At 44.8% G+C, this 27591-nt stretch overlaps 1 protein-coding gene across 1 annotated transcript in view; it reads right to left on the bottom strand.

Annotated features, from left to right (window-relative positions):
- Positions 1-1063: 1063 nt before the first annotated feature.
- The window catches only part of LOC307269868 (receptor tyrosine-protein kinase erbB-4-like), a gene marked incomplete at its 3' end in the record, with an annotated part of 121954 nt that continues 95426 nt past the window's right edge, over positions 1064-27591 (bottom strand). The window contains exons 20-26 of the mRNA XM_080052950.1: positions 15404-15559; positions 9771-9846; positions 9412-9558; positions 5613-5710; positions 5203-5373; positions 3044-3347; positions 1064-1938 (exon numbers count right to left, since the gene is read on the bottom strand). Of these exons, the coding sequence (XP_079909076.1) occupies positions 1064-1938; positions 3044-3347; positions 5203-5373; positions 5613-5710; positions 9412-9558; positions 9771-9846; positions 15404-15559 (1827 nt within the window). The remainder of the gene's footprint in view (positions 1939-3043; positions 3348-5202; positions 5374-5612; positions 5711-9411; positions 9559-9770; positions 9847-15403; positions 15560-27591) is intronic.

The raw sequence follows: 27591 nt of genomic DNA, 5'->3' as shown, positions 1-27591 counted from the left end.
TTTACTTGTGTAAGTTAGCTTCATGATCTGAAAGGGAACGCCAGTGTATATAAAAAAAATCCATCTTTTCAGCACCGCAGACGGTGTTTATAAAAATGCTAACAGTGTGTTTCTCCCCTTAAAGCCTTTGGGCTTGGAAAAAAAAAGCATTGTTCTTCTTTTTTTTTTTGATCAGCTCTTCCAAGTAGACAGCAGTCGAGCAAAAACAACAGAATACATAAGTTAAAAAGTCCATGGTTGAACTAGAAATGTGAAAAGAGGGGGGGGGGGGGGATCACTGTAGTTTTGGCCATCACAGTATCACAGTTACAGTAGAAAGAGGACATGAGTTTCACATATTGGATGGTAAATTGGAGAATGTACAATATAATCCTATAGGGGAAAAAAACAATTGAATATGATTGATAAGCATTCAGTGCTCCGTCTCTTACGTGATACTAAAAGTCTCTCCCTTGACGAAAGACTTATTTTTCTCTCTGTATTTTGCTGTTTCGCCTCTCTACAAGGTCATTCCCAAAACGAGACATCTTGACATCTGACAAGACTGTGTTTGCTCCATCTGTTCGCCTATTTCAAAACCCCTCCGAAGAGCATTGCTTGTCCTTAGATACTTGATAGTGGAAAAAAAAATAAAAAATCATAATAACATCTTGTTCCTCTCGCAAATCTGACACCGCAGTGGGCTGGCAGTGAGTTCAGGTCCCATAAGTCAAAATCCACCTTTGTGTTTTGACGCAGTTTGTTGTCTACCAGCACGGCAAGTTCAACTCCCGGGAACAGCCCATGTACTGTGCTGTAAAATCCTTCTTGTTCTCACTGACATGGAGCGCAGTCTCTTATCTACAAAACAGAAATGGACTGGATTGGATATAGTCAAGGTGCGTGAGTCGTTGCTACAGTCTACAGCAGATGGCAAGAGTTGGGGCAGCAGCACTGGATGTGGCCTGCCTCCCCTTCCCCCTCATTGTGTGGAACAGTGGAACCGGAGAAGATGTAAGGGGGTTTTGTTGGAGGCTATAGAGTCAGATTTAGGATAGTTTTTTTATTAGTCAAGTGCAACGACTTAGACTACAGTGTTTCGCTGCCGGTAGGGCGGAGGCGGCAAGACTGCGCCGGATTTCAAGGAAAACTCCGACAGGTACTCAGGGTTTTCAGCCACTGCCGGCGGCCGTATGTGTCCGTTCTGCTTGTAGAAGAGCTTGGCGTTGGTGGTCGAACCTCCACCTCCACCTTGGGCGCCGTCGGGGGCCGCCAGGTTGGACGTTTTGGGAGGGGGCAAGCTGTGCTGCCAGTATTCGGGATTGTCAAAGGTCACCTTCAGCTTCTTGCCACTGGCTTTGCCCTGCGTCATGGTCCCGTGCTTCAGGAGGCTGGCCGGGTGTGTGGCGGAGTGGCCCTGGTACGCTGGCAGGCTGTGCCCGTGCCCGATGGTCGCCATGGTGGACAGGGAGCCCGACTGGCACACCTGGGCTTGGGCAGCCGTCATCGCTGCTGCTGGGTTGCCAGGTTTGAGCGCATGGTGGTGGGAGTGGGCGTGGAGGATGTGGGTCGGTGGGCCGTGGTGGCATGGCAGGCCAGATGGAGAGGGCTGGGCGGCGGGGAGGGGGTAGTGGGGCAGGCCAGTCTGGATGGTGAGCGGGAGATGGGAGCCTGGGCTGGTAGCAGCAGCCGCGATGGTAGCAGCAGCAGCAGCAGCAGGGGGAAGCTGTAGCTGCAGGTTGGGTAAGGGCAGACCGTTCCTCCTCAGGGCTTCCAGGCCCATTAGCTCTGCGGCGCTGTGGAAGGTGTTGAGGTAGAGTGGCTCGTTGATGTACTCGTCCTCCCCTCCTTTGGGCTGGCTGTTGGGCGTGCTGTGGTAGCCGGGGTTATCCAGGGCTTGGATTTCGCCGTTTTTACGCCGCGCGACAAACGGGTTTTCCTCAATGGGATTCAGATATTCTGTAGTAGAAAGCGGGGAACGGAAGTGAGGGAGGGAGGGAGGGAATGTGGAGAACAAGAGAAAAAAAAGGAGTTTAGGAAAGACAAAGACAAGTCAAGCAAAAGATCAACAGAAATTAAATCAAAAGAGCAGAAAAACAAAACAAATGGAAATTGAAAGAGAATGAGAGAAAGAGAGATCACTCGCTAATAGGCAGATAGGAGATGGGCATGGAGATGATAACGGTGCTAATGGCAGCCACTCAGGACCGTGCGGGCAACTTGCCAGCCATTCTTTTGGCACTGGAAATCCCATCTGCCGAGGGGTGAAGATGCCAGCGAATGACCCTTTCTACGCTGCTTCCAAGCGCTATAATAGTGGGGTGCGAGGCCTATTGATTTTGCCCACTCTCCCGCTCCTTGACATTGCATCAGATGCATTTTAGCTGAAGGCTTTGTTACATTTTGAGATGCTTGGAAAAAAAATCAAAGATGGTAGCGCACGAGCAGGGCTGATGGAATGAATTACGATCAAAGCGAAAAACATGACTCGTAGTAGTATAGTAGCTCGCATACACCAGGGATTGCAACTCAGTAAGGATTTGAATGAATTAAATGACATGGATATACTACAAAAGATTATTCTCTGAGAATGAGCTTGGAGATGACATGCCAGAGAAAAAGACACACCAGGTTAGAATTCTACCTGGATTTATTTTCTTAGCTTTAAAAAAAAGAAAAAAAAAACAATTCTGCCTGACACCAGTGCTCTTGAAATGAACACAACTCCCAAAAGGTGGAGTCAACGATTCTCGAGGAATGCTTGTTGAAAAAATCAGTGAACATCTCTTCATGATCCGCTACTTGCCCCTACTGTGTGTGCGCTGATCAAACTATCCAGTGTTTATACTCTACACAGCCTAGGCTCTGTAAACCAGTTCACATACCAGTTTGGAGAGAATCTACAGATTTATTTTTTCAGTGCACAGGGAGCAGACAATGAGGATATATCCACAGATTTTTTGACAAAAAGTGATTTTGACAACAAGCTGAATCACTGACTCCACCTTTAATTCAATAGGCTTAAAACATGTATTAACAGTATCCTATTGTGTCATTTGTGTACCTGAGGAGCTCTTGTCCTTCATTGGCGTCATATATCCGTCCTCGTCCGTGTCCCCTCTGGTGGCCCTCTCCCCTAGGAAGATGGTGGGGTCTGCGCTGTACCTCTGTCCCCCACTGTCCTCCCCTCCTCCTCCGGGCTGACTCAGGCTCTTCTTATGCAGGCTCCCGTTGCAGCGTTGGTCGTCCAAAGCCGTGGCTGATCCCCCGCCGCCCGTCGCCTCCTGGTTCAAACAGGCCTGGGCGCCGGCTGACCCCCCAGAGCCCTCCGCAGAGTTGGGACCACCGTCTCGATAGCCAAACTGGTTCTGAAAGGCAAAGGGTTGTGGGTATGGAGGACAAAATTAGTTTTGTGGGTTAGGGTTAGGGTAAGGGTTAGTTCCCGAGTTCCCGAGTAAGCTGGAAGTTGGATTTGCTTTGGTCTAAACCACGTTGAGATAACAGAGCTGGAACAACACTTTTTAGAGGTTAGGTGATGTGATACATTTTTGGTTCAAAATTGAAATTTGGGTTATATTAGGTTCTGTTTTTATCGCGTATCCTTTATATTTCGCACAGTACCATTGCTAAATCTCCTCCCTTCAGCCTCTCTCTCAAACGCTCCGTTTTAGAGGCTGACTCTTTAGGCCTCGCCTTCCAAAAAAAAAAGGCCCAGTCTGCTCTGATAGGCCACTGATCTGACTGCTGGTTTGAATAGAACTGTCAGTTGTGTTGAAAACATATAAAAAGGGCCTTTTCATAATTGGTGACCAAAATAAACACGTCTATACAGTAGTTCAATTGAACTACAACAAAAGGATATGGTGTGAATGCCAGCAATAATAAAGCTTTTGTTGGTTTGAGTTGTATGCCACATTAAAATAAAAATTTGCCAACAAACTTCTGTAGGTGTAGTCATCGGCCTTAAGGGACTGTGAGGGGCAGCAGGGCAAAGCTACGATTCAAACACCTGAACCTCAAAAAAGAACAAAAGCCCTACAAGAAAAATACAAAACATGACATGTGAAGAAAAAGGGCTTGTTTGGGCGCTGTGTTTGGTTGCCGTGGGCCATTTAACCCAGGCCTACTCCTCTGTGCTCTTGCCAAGTGCTACTGTAGCGCTACCGCAGCAATTAGGGGAAGCGGAGAAACAAAACACAACACAACAGAAGAACAAGGAAAAAGTCCTGCGGTTATATCCATCCACCTATACTCCCACCACTGTCTCTCCCTCCATTGCAATCTACTTGCCCCCCCCCCCTGCCCTCCCAAACATCTCTCTTCATCCCTTCTTCAAAGCCAAGTCATAATCCATCTCCTCTTTTCAAGTGTGAGCGTGAGAGCAAACCTGTCAAGATTAGAAAACAGTCCGTATTGTATCCGCACCCTGAATAACTAACTTCCTAGGCCAAAGTCTGCCAGGGCACTGGATTTTTTAACAATGAATTCCTTTTCACTGTCTGGGCATGAAGGCACTTTTGACTGCATGATCAAAAATAGAATCAATTCACGATGGGGGTGTTAACCTTGAACCACAGATGGATTACCGTGTGTGTTTTTTTTCGGGGGGGATATGTGTGTGTTGAAAGAGTTGCCAGCTAAATGGGTTGGTCATGAGGGCCAGGCCTGCAGTCATTGTCTGTCAGTAAACGGCTCCAGCATTTTAAGACGCCGTGTTTTGTTTGCTTACGGAACTCTGAGTAATGGAAGCTTTGGCCTTGGGGAGCTAGCACATAAAGAGCCCGGGTTTAAGCCACACACGCCAGGCTGAAAATGATAGAGCTGGGCCATTAGTGGAAGAACATCATCAGTGTATTGGAAGTTCTCAAGCACCTTGAGCACTTTAAAATATGTTTTGAGGTTAAAGTCAAATCAGTAGACTCGGAAGGCTTTTTATAAGGAGATAGTATTAAAATGTATGTAATTTTAAACCTATAGTGGCAGTCCATACCTTTTTCATATACATGAATGTTGCATGTTACATTCAAGCCTTTGCCAAAAGAGTTGACACAGCGTTAATGAATCCTATCAGCTCCACAAAACTCTCTCCAACAGAAGTTACGCTCTATAACTTTAAAAATGCCTATCTTATTTATCACCAGCTCAACCACATTTTACAACATTTGTAATAACGCTTAAATACCAGCAGTATTCTGCACATTTAAACAAAAAGAGTGTGCCTACTCTGTTGGAGTCGACACGAGGCCTGGTTGTGTAAGAGGGAGGAGCCATGTTGAATCCGCGAGGCACAAGATACTCCTCAGCATCCATCAGGTTGTCCAAGTCCTCTTCTTCCAGCAGGCTCTGGAAAAACTTGCTGTCATTGGGGCTGGGCAGCTTCATGCGATCGTCTCCCTGAAGAGAAAATAATCAAAATGTAATTCAATCTGATATACTATGTCATTTAAAAAAGATACACTGGTACCGGTTTCTGGCTGGTCAGTACCAAAATATCTAAGGTCATACGAGATAAACAATACTGCTTTTTGTATATTCCGCGGCGGCAGTAATTCATTATAACGTTAAAGCATTTTCAAATTGAAAAGCCTTATGATCTGGTCTCTGACAGGGAGCCTCTTTAGGGCGAAACACACCTGGATAACCAGGTAGCGCTGGGGGTCACGGGCCATTCTGCAGAACTCCGCAGCCAGCTCCTTGAACTTGGGCCTGCTGTCCGCGTCAATCATCCAGCCTGTAGTGGGATGAAAAGAGTTATGGATGACAGATAAATGGCGTGGATGATAAGTCCCTTAAAAGTCCCCTTTGGACAAAAGCAGTAGTGTTTTTTTCTATGCCTGCTGTAGTTCCAGGGTGAGCGTACCCATGACAAAGGCATTAAGAAAAACTATATCAAAATTCTTTGCACCGATGGTCTCGTTTGCTGCTACATGTCATTTATGATCATCAGAAGAAAAATGTGACTGTTTCAGAGATATTTAAAAGTTCCTCGTAGCACCTTTAAGCAAGCATTCATGATCCCCACTGTATGCATGGGTGTTTTGTGTTCACCCACAACACTCAAAGACAGTTAAAGACCTACTTCACCGGTTGGAATATGAAGGTGCATTGAACTCTGAGATCCTATGTAGTATAAATGTGCAAAAAAAAATCATCCTAGCCTGAGAAAAGGCAGAAAGAGTGTTTTATGGTCTCACTGTCTAACCCTACATTTTCCTTCTTGTGACATCACAGTAAGGGTCAGGATTAACAGGACAGCTGGGCCAAGGGAAGACTGAGGGAAGAAAAACCTCATTCATTATATTATAATAGTGATTTTATATTGATGGAACGCCGGTTCCGTATGGGTGAAGTATTCCTTTAAGTAGAAATGTAGCTTTATCGATTGGCCCACAGTTGTCTAATCTAGCAGTTTCTTAACCTTTAGCTCAGCCACAATTCTTTTGCTACTTTATCGTCATTTTTCTTTTTGACAGACTACTGTTGACCTTCTATTGCATTTGCTGTTCCATTCATCCGTGTCCCTGCCATCCTCTTTCAGTGCACCTGACGGATGAGTGGATACAATAATAACAGCAATAACATGTCAAACCAAAAAGAAATATCTGACAAATAATTGGCAGTTATTTGGAGTTTAATTGGGCTGTTTTAAGAGACAAAGGAAGGACTTGCAGGTCTTGCAGATGTACCCACATTTATTCAAATACATGAACTGGTTCACTGAAGTATAATCCCTGAGAAATGTCCGAAAGAAATGCACACAAAGGAGCAGACAAAAGAGCTATAATTGCATTCATTTGAACCTTTTAAACTTAACATTCCTGTAAAAAGAGAACAGTGAATGAGCAAGCGTGGTAATGAAGTTCCATGCATTCTTAAGACTACAGTAAGTGCCTTGTTCAACTGAAACTCAGAGGTTTTAAAGTAGAGTAAAGGAGAGGTTTTTTTTTTCGTTTTGATCTCCAGCCTATTTTTTCTCTTTCCCGCGGCCACAGTAGATAAAGCAGACCCCTGCAGGTGAGACCGGAAGCAAGCTGAACTGCTGATTTGGACTGTCTGAATCCACATAACATATTCTACGAGAGCCAGTGGTTGAAATGGAGTCTGGGTGCCTACAGCAATCCTGTAGGGGGAATCCACAGCTGGGCCAGCAAAAAACATAATTGCTTCATTTCACTCTATTTCTAAGTTAGCAGGTGGAGGTGGCGTCAGTGATTCCGCAGTGTTAATATGCAGCCTTGGGTGTGTAAACGGACATGTAAACAAAGGGGGTCAAACGTAGCTAGCAACGTACCCGTTTACAGATCCTAGGCTTTGTATTAACACCAGCATTTTCTTACAAGCGCACACACAGTACTTCAAAGTAGAGATATTCACTGATTTTGACAAAAAGTGATTTTGACAGCAAGAATCCAGAATCGCTAACTCCAACTTTAACACATTTAAAAAAACATTGGTTATCCTGTCTATATTGATGCAGTTGTATGTGGGTTTCCTCTCAATAAAAACAAAATAAAATCTTCTTCTATCTGCACCACAGTCAATCTCAAGCCATCTATCCTTAAATAAACCCCAGACCCCATTCTGTTGCCTGCACTTGGTTCATCAAATCAACCCCTGCTTGCGCCCCCACGCAGGCACATTTACCTAAATGAGGTGCAATTACTCCGGCAATCAAACTCTATTCCATCTTTATTGGGGCAGCGGGGCACGCGGTGTGACGGCACGCCAAATCACAAACAACGGCTCTCAGTCAACACAGTAATTAGGATTAATGCAGCCAATTGCTGAGCGGCCCACTCGGAGATTTCCACAGGGAAAGCGTGACCCTTCTGCGGGTTTGACATCACATCATTGCTGTTTGTTTGCAGAGTGTTTTCCAAGTGTGTGTGTGTGTGTGTGTGGGGTCTTTTTACATTTCATTGTGATTAATACCACATAAATGTTTAAAGGTGCAGTGTGTAGAATTTATTGGAATTTTTTTCAGAACAGACTGGGAAGAAAGGAATATAATATTCGTATGTTTTGATAAATGTATATTATATTACACATTGTACCTTTAAACTTGAGCTGCTCGGCTTTAAAATTCCCATACTGTATAAAAGGGACATGTAATTTACAGTATTAATATCAGATATCCCTTGCTTGTTAAAGGGATTCCCTTTGACCTTAGCATTTATTACATCATTTGTGCAAACTCCTTTTCACGCAGCACATACAATGTATTCTCCTCCTGGGGGGATATGACAGAAACCGGTTGGTGTTGTTATTAGGCTAAATGGCTGCAGGCTTTTTCCATGCTTTGCTTGTTCACAGTCAAAAGCAATTGGCATGAGTTTTTCATTTGGGGAAAAAAGAACAAGAAAAACAATAAGATATTATGACATTTAGGTATTTTGTCACAGGAGAATGTTTAAATACAGCGCTCCGAGCTGAATCACGTCATTCGCTCTCAAAGGCACGTTTGGCATTTTAAAGGACGTCTGGTGCAAGTGTGGAATCATTTTAAATTTGTAGAGGCGAGACATATGTTCATGGTTTAGAAAAGGTATGAATGCAACAGACTACATCATTAAAAAATTTAAAAAATAATAAACGACAGAAGTTGACGAGAAGTTATTGTTTTTTAGTCAAATGCCAGAATTCGGATTGACATAGCAAGTCCCTTGAGCAGGGCTGGGTTCTGGTGTGAGGACCAAGGAATAGCCAAGCACGCCGATGGCTGGCTTATCTTAAAACCTGTATTAGCATGTGTGACTGGAAACTTTCCCTGGAAACATGGGAGGGCGTATTATCCCTACGTGGTAAGCCCAGATGGAAGACGACACCGGAAAATGATTTTTACTCAGAATGACCCAATAAGGACAGCACACAGACCATACACCAGAAACTCATTACTTTCACGACAAGATCTCTTCTTCTTCTAACTTGCTTTTTTCCCCCATATTTCCTACTCCTCCTATGCATATCACATTTTCTTCCAGACCTCAGTAAAAAACTGCAGTGCACACATAACACCTGACCTGATACTGTGTATGAAAAGTATGGACCCATTGTATTATATTTTATAACTGCACACTCATAACAGTGACATGTCAAGCTGAGTTGCAGCAGTGTATTAATGAACACCTGTGGTTGAGGCAACAGTTAGGGATGTGTGACTCATGTGCACATTGATTCTCAGTTAAAGGAAAAGTTCCATCATTTCGGTTTCCTGCCGAGAGCTAGATGAGAACATTTGATACTCAACATGAGGTTTGTATTTTTCAATTAATTGTTGCAGTATTTCGGTCCCTCTCCTGTAAACTATATTTTGCATACACATGGTAGTTTGGGTGTGGGTTTTTCTGGTTTGAGCATTTCTTAGTGTGTGTGTGTGGTTTTGTGTGTGTGTGTGTGTGTGTGTGTGTGTGTGTGCGTATTGGTTTTTCTCACATTTGACCATGACCATGTAGACGTCTATGGTGCAAATGGGCGGCTGGGGCAGACGCTCCCCTTTCTCCAGAATGTCGGGGATTTCCCGCGTGGGGATACCGTCGTACGGCTTGCCTCCGAATGTCATCAGCTCCCAAATGGTCACTCCTTTTGACAAGAGGACAATATGGACAAGGCAACCAATTCAAAAGGTGAGACAATGGACATCAGCGAATAACAGAGAAAGAGATGGTCAGACGGATAAGTGGGGGCGTAAAATGCAAATGGAGGATATACAGGATTTCGGGTCATTGAATTTCCCGGTAACAAATCGCTGACGTCTCCATATACAGATGAACAACAATACATTAGGTGCCCACCGTAGCTCCACACGTCACTTTGATGGGTGAACTTCCTGTAGTGGATGCATTCCAGGGCCATCCATTTAACGGGCATCTGAGAGAGAGAGAGAGAGAGAGAGACAGAGAGAGAGAGAGAGAGAGAGAGGGATACAAATGTAAAAGACAGGGATTTAATCACTTAGCATCCACTCTGTTTAACAAGCTTGTTAGGATAAAAACTGCACTATTTGCACAACATCTTGCTGGAGCCTGTGTATGTATTACTTATTCATCCATTGATTTTCATTCATGCCATCGTCCCATTTTTGTTGTATGTGGTGTTTGTTACGGCCCTGCAATTTTAAACTGTGAAACACATTTACCTACGGATACAAATCGAGTAACCCGAACCTGAACCTAACTAGGAAAAAAAATAGGGAAACATCTGACTTATTATGCTTGAAATTGATCCTGTTTATTTACACCATGCCTTGACAATCTTCCATCATGCTTTTTTGCCTCGACAGCTGCCCTATGTTATAATCCAGCGTGTGTGTGTGTGTGTGTGATATCGGGAAATCGACAGAGCTTTCAAGCATAGTTTTCCCTTTGTGAGGACTGGGGGGAGGGTTTGGGACACAGGTGCGGACCAAAGGGTGTCTTAAAGTTATCCCCGGAGGGATAACCACTAAATCGCTAACGCGAAGAAGGGGAGGGGGAGAAAACAAAAAGCACAAGGCTAGAAAGGGCCACACAGGCTACCTTTTAATATAGAAAAACTAAAGCACAAACTAAACCACCGCTGCCAAGCAGCTAAACGGAAACACACAAGTAAAACAGAAGACTAGAAAAACTTAACACAGAGAGCACTTTGAAACAACCTCTCACTACCTCTTAAGGTGAGATAATGAGCAGCACAGAGCACTGGGATCTCAGGGCATATATCATCTCCTCACACCTGGGTCCAATCAGCCAATCAGTGCCACACACCAGATTGCAGTGAGGGAATCAGTCACCATTCTCACGGAGAACCTTCCGTTTCCTCACAGGACCACCCCTCTAAGGAACGGCACCTGACGTTCCAACAGGACCCCCCACCCACCCCGGGTGGAGGCCTCCCTGGAGGGGCTAGTGGATCGGAACAGACTGGCTGGAGGCGGGAAACATGAAACACGGGGTGAATCCTCATGGACCGAGGAAGCAAGAGGCGAACATTGACGGGGTTTATCCTTCGAATGATCCTGAAGGGACCAACGAAACGTGGCGGCAATTGGCGAGACTCTACCCGCAGTGGGAGATCCCTTGTGGAGAGCCACACCCTCTGACCCACCCGATAGTTTGGGGCTGGGCGGCAATGTTGTTGTGACGTCTTGTTTCGGGTGCAAATTTTGCAAGCTGCCACAAACTCGCTCACATCTCTACCCATCCGGGGCCACCAGAATCTCCGTTTGAGAAAACCAATAGTGCGACGAACACCGGGGTGATTTGTGAGGTGTGTGGAGTGGCCCCACTCAAGCACTTGTGATCGCACTCGTGCCGGAACATACCGACAGCCTTGGGGCCCCCCTCCTGGGTCCGGCTCCTGCTGTTGAGCCCCCTGAACCACTGTGTCAATCTCCCCAGTCAGTGGGGCACAGATGTGGGTAAGGGGCACAATGGGCTCTGGAGAACTGTCACTATCTGAACACTGGAATCGTAGAGATAAGGCATTTAGCCTCTGATTTTTTGAACGTGGACGGCCCTTATGTTTACTAATGACTTCACTAAGTTCAGCGCACTCTGCAGGAACCCCATTTGCAAGAAGAGACACAGAGGGCGAAGAATCAGAGGGAGTCAAGGTCTCAATAACCCCGAGAGTCAGGCGGTCGCTGGGGGAAGCACAGGGAAGGCCTACTGAACTGTGAGATTTTGAGACAGAGGCACTTGTGGCAGGAGGGGGCTCACATCCAACAGGTTGGAGTTGAACCGAGTCTGATTCCATCATGTGAGATGCACAGTTTGGACCCCAGCTCATCACCCTCCCAGTCCTCCAATTGATGTGAGGGTTGTGTTCCTTGAGCCATGGGTTTCCCAGAATGAGGGGTAACTGAGGTGTATCAATAAGAAAAAACTTAATCTCTTCCGTGTGATTGCCAATGCGAATGAAAATCGGGCAGGTGACCCTCTCAACCCTACCCCTACCCAATGGTTGCCCATCCACTGCATTAATTGCGAGTGGACAAGGAAGATCATAAATGGGTAAATTGAGCTTTCGGGCCAGGGTTGAGTCCATAAAACTACCTGCTGCTCCTGAATCAACAAATGCAGAGAAGGTGCGCCAGTGTCCATCCCATAATAACTCAAAGGGCAAAGGGGTGCAACTACTGACCACGGGAGGGGAATTATTACGACTCTGCAAGACCTCCCCAAGGTCTGACACGCCTACCCTGATTCCCTGCTTATTGTGTTTCTGCGTTGAGGGGCACTGGCGAATGAAGTGACCCACACTCCCACAGTATAGACACACGCCACTGCTCATACGCCTCCGTCTTTCCACGGGAGTAAGCCGTGCGTGTCCTATTTGCATGGGTTCCTGATCATCATTGTTAAGGGACCCTTCAGGCAGGGTAGGTCTTTCACAAGGGATGCTAAACTCCTCAGACATCTGGTGGGTGTACGCTTGTTTTCTCTCTCTATTGCGCTCACGAATTCTGTTGTCAATTCTAATAGCCAATGAGATTAAATCCTCAAGTGAATCTGGAACCTCACGGGAAGCGAGCTCATCCTGAACTCTCTCAGACAAGGCATGACTAAAAGTGGTCACTAGAGCCTCCCTGTTCCAACCTGACTGCGTAGCTAAGGTCCGGAATTTAATTGAAAATTCTGCAACGCTTGCAGAGCCCTGACGTAACCTAAGGAGGCGTTTGGCTGCTTCGTGGCCACTAACATCGTGGTCGAACACGCGCCTCATCTCCGCCATGAAGAGGGGCGCGTCAGCGCAGACTGGAGTCTGCCTATCCCACAAGGCTGTAGCCCATGAAAGGGCCTTTTCCGAAAGAAGGGATATTATATATGCGACCCGGGCTCGGTCGGTGCTAAACATAGAGGGTCGTAACTCAAAAACTAAACAGCATTGGGTTATAAATCCCTTACACCTCCCTGGATGCCCGTCATAGCGGGCTGGGGTTGCCAGCTTGGTCTCCTGGCCTACAAAAGGGTCATGGGGTGGAACTGGAGGTGCTTGTGCTTGGGTAGGGGTTGGCCCAGGTGGCTGTAAACGGGCCAGTATCTCCCGAAGCATGCAGTCCTGCGAGGCCTGTTGCTCTACAATGGCACGTAGGGTTAGGTCGTGTGAGCCCAACATGGCTCCTTGAGCAGAAATTGCCTGCCTATGGACCTCAAAACTGTCAGCACTAGTGGGGTCCGCTGTGCCCTGCATTGGGCTGCTCATTCTGTGAGGACTGGGGGGAGGGTTTGGGACACAGGTGCGGACCAAAGGGTGTCTTAAAGTTATCCCCGGAGGGATAACCACTAAATCGCTAACGCGAAGAAGGGGAGGGGGAGAAAACAAAAAGCACAAGGCTAGAAAGGGCCACACAGGCTACCTTTTAATATAGAAAAACTAAAGCACAAACTAAACCACCGCTGCCAAGCAGCTAAACGGAAACACACAAGTAAAACAGAAGACTAGAAAAACTTAACACAGAGAGCACTTTGAAACAACCTCTCACTACCTCTTAAGGTGAGATAATGAGCAGCACAGAGCACTGGGATCTCAGGGCATATATCATCTCCTCACACCTGGGTCCAATCAGCCAATCAGTGCCACACACCAGATTGCAGTGAGGGAATCAGTCACCATTCTCACGGAGAACCTTCCGTTTCCTCACACCCTTGCTCAATATTACTCAAGTACTGTGATTGATTAGCCTCCGACTTACCCGGGGATCATTAATAGCGAGAGCGTTTTTTGAGGATACTAAATGAGATTGAATTGGCCATTTGTCTCACATTATCTCCATAGCTCGCAGGTACAGTACAGCACGGGCCGGTGTGCGCGATAGCAATAACACCACGTCCTTTGACATTCCCTGGCAAGGACATTGGCACATTTCACCATATCCTAACTGCCATACTATTTCCATATTGACTGCTTGCGGAGGGGAATTTGCAGCCCATAGAGCCCCACTGAACAAGGCAATTACCTGGCCATTTTGCATGTGATTGCACATTTTCTTACACACACACACACACACACACACACACACACACACACACACACACACACACACACACACACACACACACACACACACACACACACACACACACACACACACACCACGTATGGCACACTAGTCGTTTAAAATACGGCCCCCTTCCTTGCGCATGGGGAGCCTGACACGCGTGCTCGCTCTTGGGGGGGAAATGAACAGGAAGAGTGGGAAATGAAATGCAGTCAGGTCGGAAACGCGGCAACACTTTCATCCATGTTGATTTATCTCTCTTGTTGCGGGCGCGTCTATTTTTATGGCATACATCTGCTGACAACAGCCTTGCATTTATCAAAGCATCAAGCGGGCACCCAACACAGAGTCAAAAGGCTCAGACGCTTGTATCAAACACACCTGGACCTGCTTCATGAAACCACTTCTTTCGGTTTTATATATATACAGGTATTTATGTCCCTCGAGATAATAGCTCCAAAGGCTCAAGATTGTAGTGGCTACCTTGAGGCGTTCAGCTGAATAAATGTGAGCGATTGTTAATAAAGGGAGTTGATCAGGGATAATTTGCATGTTAAGTCTCGAGGGTGGAAAAAGACAAGGGGCTCCTGATTAATGTAGACCACATAGAACAAAACAAAGTGATTGGAGGCTGCTGTGTGTATTTTGAGTGCTTCATTACATTACATGTCATTTAGCAGACACTTTTATCCAAAGTGACTTACAACTGGAGCACACATTCATACACCGATAGCAGCAGCTACCACGCAGGGTGCTGGCTAACTATCAGGAGACATATTAGGGTTCAGTGTCTTGCTCAGGGACACTCGGATGTAGTGGGGAGACTGGGGATCGAACCACCAACCCTATAGTTCCTAGTATACAAACAGGAGTGCCAATATATCCACAGTATGGATGAGAACTTAACTAAAGCCTGCATAACACCATTTTCTGAAAAGGTTTATCAAATTATAAACAAATATTGGTTTGGGGTGTGCAATTTTTCAGTAGATTATTTAAATAGGAAAATACTCATTAGCTGTTGTACTACATAGACGCGAGAGCACACACACGCGTAGACACACACACAATCCCTGGAGGCCCTGGAAATACAACAAGGCTTCTCCGGCTGAATCCTCACTTCCCCTGCTCGCCAGCTGCTGTGGCCTTTTTGTTTTATTACTTTTCCGTCGCTGCCTTATTACTCATGTCAACCGCTATTTCTTTTCCGCGCTGTAAGATGTCCTTACGTATTAAGTCACTCGTAAGCCAGATAAATGCCACACACACACACACACACACACACACACACACACACACACACACACACACACACACACACACACACACACACACACACACACACACACACACACACACACACACACACACACACACACACACACACACACACACACACACACACACACACTCCAAAACATGCCCGATGCCTCCACTTACACCAACCTTGCCCCCGTCTGCGTTGTACTCCTTCTCGTCCGCGTCCAGCAGCCGCGCCAGGCCGAAGTCTGTGATCTTGATGTGATTGGGCGACTTAACCAGCACATTACGGGCCGCCAGGTCTCTGTGGACAAGCCTCCTCTCCTCCAGATACATCATGCCCTATGGGAGAGAACAAAAACATAATATTTTTTCACTTATATACAAGTTATACATTGTTACAGCATTATCTCAAGGTTGGTAGGATGTCTGGTTTGACATGCCCACCATCACTACCATTGTGTCCCTTGAGCAAGGCACTAAAACCCAAACTGCTCCAGGGGCGCTGTACTATGGCTGACCCAGCGCTCTGACCCCCTCCGAAGTGTGGCAACTTGGGAGTGGATATGCGAAAAAAAACTCATTTAAATGTGACATGCTTAAATTGTCTGATAAAATTAACTCATACAGATAGCAAATACTTTCCCAATGTCATTCTTAAAACGAAAGGCAAAATGGCAGTTCGATTCATGATATATTTTCTCCATTGGTTCTTTACCTACCGCGTCACCATATTCTATATCGGTATCCGTTTTATGCATAACACTGAGCCATGATGCATACACTATTTGTGCAAAGTGCACCATTCTTGGGCGTATCATTTCTTAAATTCACACTTTAAATACTGTAAGTCACCAAACTGCTTTAAGTGCCCTATTTTCACTCCACCTCAGGTAAATAATACCTTTAAAGGAGATAATGAAAAAAGGAAAGAAAGTGCCTGACTATGAACCATCTCACACCGCCTTTTATCACTTTATATTACCATGATGGGTGCAGTCTGCGGCTGTCGATGCGGTAAATGTCAGCACTAACATAAAATTATTGTCATAACTGTCATCATCATTAACGGCACACCCACGCAGACATTTAGAGTCCATCTTTCATCGTTACCACACCTCATTTAAATGACTCGGGGAGACAAGAGAATCCCACGCAGGCTTTTATAGCCGTCCAGAGATGTCAGAACTTTAAGACTTTTGACGAGCGAATAATAATACAGCCGATGCCGAATAACAAAGCGATAGCACAAAACATTTGTATAAGACAGCACATCTGCACACATTCAGATATCCAGGCAATTGCTTATCAGAAATCCACATTTTAACAAAGCATGGCCTTCCAATGTCTCCTAATTCCTGCATGGTTATTGGAGAAACATGTCCTAAAATATAGCAGCTTATGGCGTTAGATACCAAAATACTGTTAAATACATGCATGGGTAAGTGTTGGCACTGTGTGTCTTAAAGTGTGAACCATCTCGTAACGTGTCCAATTCAAGGCTAGCTTGTTCAGTCATAACTGGAATTGTATCTCTGACACCTCGCCTCTATGTCATCAGTAATTGGGGCCATTTTCAAGACGGCCAATCAACGTTCCAATTTGTTAACGTTGATTATGAACACCCAACGAGCGAGAAAAATACAACACAACAAAGCCTTGAGCGCCGAGAGAGAATGGCGACTTTGCTTTGCAGCCATAATTTGTTGCTCAATGGAGTGGACAGAGCAGGGAATTGTGACAGTCGCACGGAAAACCAGACAGCCAGATACACACACACACACACACAAAAAGGTGTAACTCATTCTACAAGTGGTTACACACTCAGTAGCAAGCACCTTTTTCTTCTTGAATACACAGAAGAAGCACCCACACAAATTTGATCAAGGCCTCGTGAGCACAAAGAGCCTCGGTTGACGCATACACACACAGTGACAGTCGCACAAAAACCTATTTGCAGCCACGCACACACACACACACACACACACACACACACACACACACACACACCCACACACACACACACACACACACACACACACACACACACACTTCTAGCCGAACAAAACAGTCAGGCGAGCAGACAGGCAGACAGGCAAGGCTGGGGCAAATTCAAGTGCATTAGACTGGATGTTAAACAAGTGGATGCCACTTTGCAAGCAAATCAATAAAAAACACCTTGTACTCAGCAGCCTCCACTGGTGCGAGAGAATCATAAAGCCCATTTAAAATACTGTATATATATATGTGTGTGTCTGTGTGTGTGTGTGTGTGTGTGTGTGTGTGTGTGTGTGTGTGTGTGTGTGTGTGTGTGCGCACATCGAGGCACATTCTGTTGAAAATGCTCGTCGCACCGCACCGCCTCCTCCCAGACAAATGTGAGGATAAATCGATAGCGCCGACGTCTGGCTTGCCGCTGCCTGAGACCTCATCCATCATCCAACGGCCTCGCCAAGACAGACGCGTACACACACACACACACACACACTGACTGAGACCACCCAGAGACCACCACCACCACCAATGCAAAAGCAAGACATATCTCGGAGAGCACACTCGGTGACTCTTGCAATATCTCCATCTGTCATTCTCTTTGCACGTCCTCTCAACTCACTTTCTCTTTACTCCATCAGTTTGGGACACTTCTTACTTCCCCTTATCCTGTGACTTTTTTTTAAAAGTAGCTTCCCATGCCCCCCTTTTCTCCCCACAAGGAAGACAATGCACTGGGTCGAGGCCCCCAAAACAACCCCCTCTTTTTGACTTATTTTTTTTTCATACAGGAAGTGTATTCAAAACAGATTACTTCTGGGAGGGTCGGGCAGGAGATCAATAACAATGCTGATTACAATGAGCCTGAAGACCGGCCGCGCCGCGCAATATTTATCCCCGGTGTCGACGTCCAGAGGAATTAGGAATCAATGGCCCACACAGTCCATTAATACACTTCGACTTAAAGTGACAGGGCAATGAGGGGAGGCCATTGCTCTGACAGGGGGGAATGTACGGCCGCTCAAGGAGCCAATTAATTCTCAGCCACTCTGGGGTGGTAAACACCAAGCGTCCCGGCAGGAGGATGCGTGTGTGTGTGTGTGTGTGTGAGTGTGTATGTGAGTGTTTGGATGGGGGGTTCGAGTCCAAAAGGGTCCCGCCACTTTAACACTGCCTAACTGGTGCAATCCCCGGGGTGCTGAGGCCCTTTAACATGAAAGTGGGATTGGATCATTTGTGATCACACAACTCGTAGACTTTATATCATATGAAGTAATTAAACCTGCCATATTTTCTTTTGTTAGAAGCTACTAAGTTCAAATTCAAAAAATGGCAAAGACGATGGTGATCCCTGATTGGTCGTAGGAAACTATATCATGTTGGTCATCTGGTAGATCATAGATAAAGCAATCTTTGTTTGAGGAAATTGAGCAAATTGTAAAGAAAACAAACTATATCTGTGTGCCCTAAAAAGGCAGAATATAATACAGTGAGTGGCCGTGTAGCACACTGCAATTTCAAAGTATATGATTATGGCTGACCTTTAAAAGCAAAAATCCTAAAAAGAAGAAATATCAAGTATTGACAAAGCCAGAAGCTAGATGGTTTATTGTAGGAAGCATGCCTGTTTGCAGACACTAACAATCTGCCCAAAGGCCCCTAAAGTTCATATCAGAGCCCTTAAGCACTTGCTGACTTCGAGGCGAGACAGCCCCTAAGCTTTTTGTCCACTGTGACACTGTGAGACAGGGAGCAGGGAGATTGTGACATACAAACCTCGCTCTAAAAGGTAAGCCGCAAAAGCACAAATAAGGCGGAGGAGAGCTGCAATGATTTCAAGGGGCATTCTGATTAGATCCACACAGAGCTTGTACCAATACAAGTCCCAGTTGTTCAAGTTACAGAAGTCAAACTGTTGGTGCTTGTATGGGAAAAAATCCTCTTGACAGGTTCTGAGAAAGCAAATGCTAGGCCGGAAAGGAGTTGATTTGAATTTTTTTGTCCCCAATGAAATCATATGTCGACGCCTCCAAAAATGGTACATATTATCCACTTTGGACAAATCATACTTAAACATATTTGTATGTAACCCTGTTCATAACCTGTGTCATTTTAATTCCACTGCTTATGTTGACCCTAGGTCAGCACCAGATTAGCGGTCACAGTTGGCAACAGCAGCCTTCGCTTCCAGAAAAATATAGAGCTTTCTGAGTGGCATGCCACTTTGGAGTGTTAAGGTTTAGGACCCAGCCATACTGTTGGACCATTGGGCATGTTTTAAACCCTCGGAGCATAGCAAGTGCTACTTTAGTAGCTTCATTCAGACTATTTTTACTTTATGGAACTTTTCAACAGCTGTTTTTTAGCCTTTTTCAAGAGAGCGCTTTCGGACATGTCAGTAGCATCGTCAGCCATTGGCCAATCACTATTGGTTTTGTGGATTTCACACTGAAATTGAAGATACACAACTATAGCTAATAACCCACAATGCTGGCTGGGCCGTTAGCTAAATTATAATGGAATCGTTTCTGGATACAGGTATCAGACTTTTTAAATCCTCAAATGTCCATACTCAAGGACAATTGGGCTCTAGTCCTGATATTAAAAGGCATAGCAGACTAAGTGGCAGGATATTACTTTGTGCAATATCCATCTTTCCATCTGAGTCATATATGTACACCTCTCTGCTCTGTGGTTATGTGCAACCAAGAGCGGAAAAGGTTGATACTGTGTGTGAAAAAAGGAGTGGTGTGGAACTGCAGGGAGCGCTTCACCTCAGCGGGAGAGAGGGAAATAGGGAGAGAGAGAGAGAGAGAGAGAGAGAGAGAGAGAGAGAGAGAGAGAGAGAGAAATGCTCTGGAATAAAATATGGCGTGTGCAGAGTTGGGGGAGCAGTTGAAAGGTAAGTGGAGAAGACGGGGGGCTGACGTGATGGATATAGCAGGAAAAAACTTTGACTCAACTCAGTTCTTTAGCGGTTCTGGACTTTGATGAGACACATGACAACATGAAATAGAAGAATTTAAAGCTGTTTTTCCACCAACTACCAGGAGAACTTTTGCTTCCAGGAACTTCTCTTCAAGGAACTAAAAAGTTCCTGTGGCCCCGTTGTTATCTGTGTTCCCATCATGGCCTGAAGACCCGGGAAGGTTATGCAAATCAGGCCGATGACGTATGGAAAAGCATTGCAAATTTACTGCACTTGATTTTATCATGCATTTAATTAATGTAGAATTTCCTGCAGTGTGGGAAAGGGGGCTTTTATTTTGGTAGGACTTAATTACATCAGTGTTTAATAAACGTTTTAACAATACAAATGTTGGGCACATTATCCACCAGCTGCAGCTTATTTGAGAAGTCACAGAAGTAAAAAAAAAGAAAAAAAAATGAAACAGGATTCTCAGTTTCTCCCAGGAACAAGAGGGTGAGGTGCCTGTTTCCGAGAATGAGCGATAAGAAGCGTCGCATGTGGTGCACCAACCAGCTACGCCCGCCACCACATCTACTGCATAAACCCAACCCAATGGGTGGATGAAGAGGCAGCAACAATGTGAGCAATGTGGGCCTGTCCGCACGCTGAGAGCTGGGCCCGCCGTGATAAGGAGCGCGCACAATGGCTGCGCTCAGGTGGGCACAGGTGGTCGTCTGTCATGCCGCCGCGTGCCAGGCGGGAGATAGGAAGGAAGGCATTCCCACAGAGCTGGCAGTCTCCAAAGCGTGTGTGTCTCTGTGTGTGTGTGTATGTGTGTGTGTGTGTGTCTGTTTTTGTGTGTGTGTGTTTGAAAGAGACAAATGGAACGAGGGATGAATGAGCGAGTCAATATGCAGACACGCCTCCCTATAATCAAGTGTATACATACATGTGCACGTGACAAGTCCTCAAACATTGAAACATTTTGAAAATATCTCTCCAAAGCACTTTCACATCTAGGTTCAATTTGAAAAAAGAATGACAGGGGGGGGAGTCAGTTTGGATTATATGCTCAAGTGGTGTTGAACTATGTCCATGGAGAACCAATAAGCTGCGAGACTGCATCACTGGATGGTTTCCATGGTTAATGGCAGATCCAGGTAAACGTGACATGATACCATATATGTAACGTGGCGCAGCAGTCGGGGTTGCAGGTCCATTTACTACGCAATCAGCCGTTGTGGAGGCACAGTTAGGGGGGAAAGAATGCACCTATCCATCAACGGGTGTGTGTGTGTGTGTGTGTGTGTGTGTGTGTGTGTGTGTGTGTCTTGAAGGTGGAGTCAGCGATCCTGGAGAATGCCTTGCCGTCTAAATCACTTTTTGGCTAAATCAGTGAATACATCTACTCATGATCCGCTATCTGTCCGTGGACTGGAAAAACAAAACCTTTGTTAAAATACCCTTTGTTTACATTCTCGTTTACAGAGCCTAGGCTGTATATTAACACACACACACACACACACACACACACACACACACACACACACACACACACACACACAATGTACAGACAGGTAGCGAATCGTGAGGAGCAAAAAAAAAGTGATTTTGTCAACAAGCTTTTCCAGAATGGCTGACTTTAATTCTAATAAAGAGAGAGAAAGACAGATAGAGAGAAAGAGAGAGAGAGCAAGAGAGACAGAGAGAGAGACAGACAGACAGAGAGAGAGAGAGAGAGGAGGGGAACCGAATTTAAAACGATCTAAGCTCTGTCGCCATGATCTCAACTCCCCCGTGGGACGGATAGATCCTTCTAAAATGTCACCGTGCAGGCAATAAAAGACTGCTGCCAGCAAATTTACATGAGCAAATGTCAATATTTTTTGGGGCCGTTGCAGTGGAATTTGAAAGTGCCGACTGTGTTTGATCGGCGAGATACATTTTTTTTTTGTTGCTCTTCTGGGGGGAAAGGCTGGATGGATATAAAAGTTTCAATCCCTAAAAAAAGAAAAAAGTTATTCGAAATCAATAATTAGCCGTAACAAAAGATGACACTTTGCAAATACGATTGCTATATGCCCAAGCATCAATTAAGGGCACTCGAGTGAGATCCTGTGAAGTGTGCGATGTCCTATATTGGTAGCTATGAGGACAATGTAATGATAGGTTTCATCGACAAGCTCACAGCAGCCTCCGACTTTGAAAGGGTGAACCGAACAAGAGAAAGGAGCTCAGTGAGAACATCTGATCCTTATTTAAAATCAAGCGAGTGAGGGGCTATACACTCAAACAGCATTCAACCTCCGCCTATAATAATGCCTATAATTTGCCCGCGACTTGCTGTGACACTGAGAAGTTATAATCTTTAGGCGCAGGGGGTAATTATCGCGTCGAGGAAGCTCTCTGACTTTTCTTGATTTCGATCGGCCCACGGAACAATACCTCTGATATTTAAAAAGAAGGACAAATTGCTCTGCTGACATTTAACACACACAGTATATAGGGCCTGCATGTTAAAATAGAATTAACAGCATGAGTGAGAGTGGAAAATCATACGTTTAAAGGCATTATTGCAAAAAATGTGGGGGAACTGAAACAAGGATCAAAGAGTTACTATTTCACTATACCTTGTTGCATGCTGTTCGTTATAATAGGGCTTGTTGCACTAATAAGTTATTATTTCCCAGTTATCTTATATTCTTAGAAATGTAATAGTATATATAGGCACCTAACTTCATCGAAAGAGTAATTGAATAATTTGATAAAATATTCATAGTAAGGATTGCTATTGTTCCTATACAACCTTATATACAGTATCTTACTCATTTATTTGTAGTAATAGAACCAAGAAAGAGTACTTGAAGTACATTTGAACAATGCAAGTGTAGGCCACTTGTTTTGGCATCATACACGTAGGTTTCACTTGCCAACAGGGCCTTGTTGAATTGAAGTGATATAATATGTATTCAGTAAACCTATTGATGTGATGATAATAATCATTGTGACTGATTTTCTATCCACAGTTCTACATCTTGTGTTTCATCGCCCTGTTAAAATCAATATACCTCAAACCCTTGATGACTGACTTCGCTTTAGTCAACAAATGTGCTCCCTACTGTACCACCAATATAGTACTAATGTGTAATATGTTTAACAATGTAAGAACGTATTTCATTATCCAAGCTATTTAATTACAATATCAGTCAGGACTTGTATTACATTATTGGTTAGGTGATGACATAATTGAGTTTGATTGCATTGTCTATCACGTTAAGTGCAGAGTTTATTAATTCCATCCTCGGGCGCTACAGATCTGCTATTATCAGTTGAAAGTAGAAAACAAGAAAGCCGGATGACGTGAGTGGATTTCAGAAACAAGTGGTCAGTGTTAAAGGAGAATCCCAGCAAATTGCATATATGCCTGTGTCTAACGAACCACGCACACGTGTGTGTGTGTGTGTGTGTGTGTGTGTGTGTGTGTGTGTGTGTGTGTGTGTGTGGAGAGAGGTGACCGATCGAATCAGGGCCTTCCCACACGCTGGATCTGGCAGTCAAATCCCTCCCCTTATGCATCCTTGAGCACTGCTGATCCACACCGATAATTAGAAAGACCCGGGGGGCTTATCCCTCCAGCGCCCACTCTCCAAATCACCTCGTATACTCTCCCTCCCCACCCACCACCACGATACCTCATTTTGTTGCATCAGCAGGGATGTGTGTGTACTCCTGGGGACTCCAGTTTGTGTGTGAGTGTGTGTGTGTAGGAATGTGTAGTGGGGGCTGCTCAGAGTTCACATAAGTAGTTTTTTTTTTTGTTTTTACGATGTAAAATAGTGTTACGGGGTTGCACTGTTTGGTAATCAAAGTGTGCTACGGCTTCCCGACATGCTCTGATATGCAAAGAATTGTGGGACTGCATTATTAATAAAGCCCCTGGGAAATGAAGTGCAGATCATGGATCACTCCTGTACAGCCCGCTGACAGTATTCAATTCACTATAACTTAGTATAATGTGTTTTAGGGAGAAAAACAGAGAGTGGAATAAAAAGCAATTGGAAATTAGGTAGCGATGGTCACATCTGTCACTTTCCTATGCATCATTGTTGCTTTGCTTTAAAAGTCTTTGTGAAACAATGTTTTTGCACACATGAAAAGTTAAGAATTTAAACCAAGATTTGATTAATTGGACTGTTTCTATCAGCTTGTAAACAGGATCTAAAATGGCCTCCAACCCCCAAGAATCAAATGAATCTTATCCGACCAATGGTGCCCAAGAACCGCACTTCCATCAACTTGTATCACACCATTACATTCAAACTGTGGTTGTGTTTTCGCATTGGCAGGCACACATACTGTATGTTCAACAACTAACACCTCAATGATAAATAAGCAGAGGAAAAAAAAAAAATCATGTTTCACCTCTGGGCTGCATCACGTTAGCTCATCAACCGCTAACGAGAATTTAAAAGGACGCTGTTGACAGGAGCTGTTGTCATATTCAGTTCATAGACATAATTGGCTTTCAGTGAATAGCAGAGTGTTGTCATCACTCTACAGTTAATTGCCACAACAGTAGCACCTTTTAGTAACATCAACAAGATTGCAAAACAAGCACAGACATCTGAGCTGAATGTAAAATAACAATGTTCAACTGTGGAATATTTTATACGGTATGTAAATGGGCACGATCGTTATTGCTTTACGTACAAACACAATGCATGTACGCGTGACTGCTCTCAGGTCTTTGATGAGTATCTCTCTGGGTTGTTCTGAGGACTATGCTCAAGAGGCCGTGGCAGGCAGTTGGCTGTAGTGTGTTCAGTGATAATAAAGAGACGTCCTCAAGATTCACAAGGGGAATTTATTATTATTATTATTATTATAATTATTATGTATTCAGCTGCTATGTCTTACTCTCCTCTAAGCAATGATTTTATCAGCCATGCCAATATTGTGATAACTGAAAAAACATATTTATATATACTATAGACATGCCGATATAATCTTATTCTAGCTTATTTAGTAGGAAGGCCCAACAAAACTAAACATGGGGGGAGGGGACACACACACACACAGTTTTCGCCCATTTACGTGTTGAAACGATTGGCTATTGATGTCAGTTGGCTGATGAGGACAGTTTCAAGACCACATGTACATGCAGTTGACCTGCTAGACATCCTGGCTGAAGACAAAGAAAGACAATACATAGCTTTTTAGCATTCAGCTAGCACACACACACACACACACACACACACACACACACACACACACACACACACACACACACACACACACACACACACACACACACACACACACACACACACACACACACACACACACACACACACACACACACACACACACACACACACACACACACACACACACACACACACACACACACACACACACACACACACACACACACACACACACACACACACACACACACACACAAAAAGGGTCACAGTAGGAATAAATAGAAAATCAGGGCAATTTCATCTGCAGTGTAAACGTCTGAATACACGTGTCCGGGCCCCCCACACGAGCACATTGAGTCCATTGATATGTTCCAGTCATTGAGATGCAGTGACATGATAGACACAAGAGCGGAGGTGATTCAATTCAAAGCAAAGACGGGAATCCATTCTCCAGAGATGGAGGGAAAAGATGAAGGATATGTTATGTGTGTGTGTGTGTGTGTGTGTGTGTGTGTGTGTGTGTGTGTATGTGTGTGTGTGTGTGTCTGTTAGGGCTCGGCTAATGAGTATAAGCGAGATGTGTTTGCTCAGCACCGATGCGCGGGGTTTGCAAGGAAGTGAATGACACGGAGGGGCTCCGCGCTAAGCTTGACCAGATTGGATCTCTATGCTAGGGGGGTGGGCATCTCCGGGGGAGCCACCGCAGACACACACACAACCACACACACACACACACACACACACACACACACACACACACACACACACACACACACACACACACACACACACACACACACACACACACACACACACACACACACACACACACACACACACACACACACACACACACACACGCACACACACACACACACACACACACTGCTGTGTAATAGAATGCGTACACATCTGTGTGTCTACACTGTAATTTATTAACGCACACGGGTACACACGGATGTGCAAGTGCAGGGCCAAAGATCAGGAACCAAATTTAAAAATCCCCACATTTTTCCTTTCCTTTCCCCTGACGAAGCAGTGAGGTGGGGGAAGTTGTCTGCATTGAAGTCAGTACAATATGGGCTTAGTATTCCACACACATAGCTGAAAAAGCATGTTGTGTAAATGTAAAGCTGTAGTACGTAATTTATGACAAATACAGAGTAATTACAACAACACTGTCTGGTCATCTACATGAGGTAAGCCTTTCGGTGATCACGCATGGATTTTATACCTTCTGCTGTACATCCAGGTTTTTTCTCAGCCGTAAAGTCAACAACTGAAACTGAATTCTTTCTGAGCTCCTGCGCCAGTGTCGGGGGGCGACAAAAGTTTGTAAACGCTGCCATACTGAGAAATGCAGAGAGAGTTCTGTCAACCCATTTGGCTATGGCTTGAATGTTACCGACATTCATTTTATGTGAAGAAAGTTACCCAACGTAGCTTTAAACCATCATGTCATTGCTTGTGCACACATGCCTCTATGCATATTTTATCAAGGCACAACATAATATTTTATCATGCAGAAATGACTTAAGGTCAATGTGTGGCTCCATCATTAGCGCTGTCAATCAATAAAAACCACCAGCCCACTATTAGGGTTTTGGCTGTAAGGCATGTTGTGCTCATGTCAGCCTGCGAGTTTGCCAGTGGGTATGTTCATACAAATCCATCCGCTCAACAACTAAAAGGCCCTGAATGTGGCCTAGATATCAGTTAAAAAAAAAAACACTCGAGACCATGAGTGTGTCTGAGACCAGCCAAGGCTCCAGTGCCAAATCCAATCACTTCACCAGGCAGGACAGCGCGCTTGCTCAAACTCTTTGGACTTTTATTACACACTGAGCCCCAAGCAGAAGGGGCTGTGAAAGAAAGAGGGACTGGGGGGGGGGGGGGGGGGGGGGGGCAAGTGAGTGGTGGAGAGCCAAATTAAAAGACTCCCATATCCCTGCATACAATCAGTTCCGATCCCATATTTAATTCAGTGATTGATTTGTTCATTAAAATACATCCCAAACCTAATTATTCCATTAATAATCCAAAACCTAATGAAAGAAAAATACTCTCTATGTCTGTGTGTGTGTATGTGTGTTTGAGACAGAGAGAGGGAGATTTAGTAAGTGAATGACACAGAGAATATGGAGACAAGAGGGAGATGCAGCGAGAGACAGGAATGCGAGAGAAATGAGGTCACTTTTTTTGCACACACACACACACACACACACACACACACACACACACACACACACACACACACACACACA

Source organism: Ammodytes marinus (assembly GCF_949987685.1).
Source record: "Ammodytes marinus genome assembly, chromosome: 24".
NCBI lineage: Eukaryota > Metazoa > Chordata > Actinopteri > Uranoscopiformes > Ammodytidae > Ammodytes > Ammodytes marinus.
This window is presented reverse-complemented; position numbering and strand designations above follow the sequence as displayed.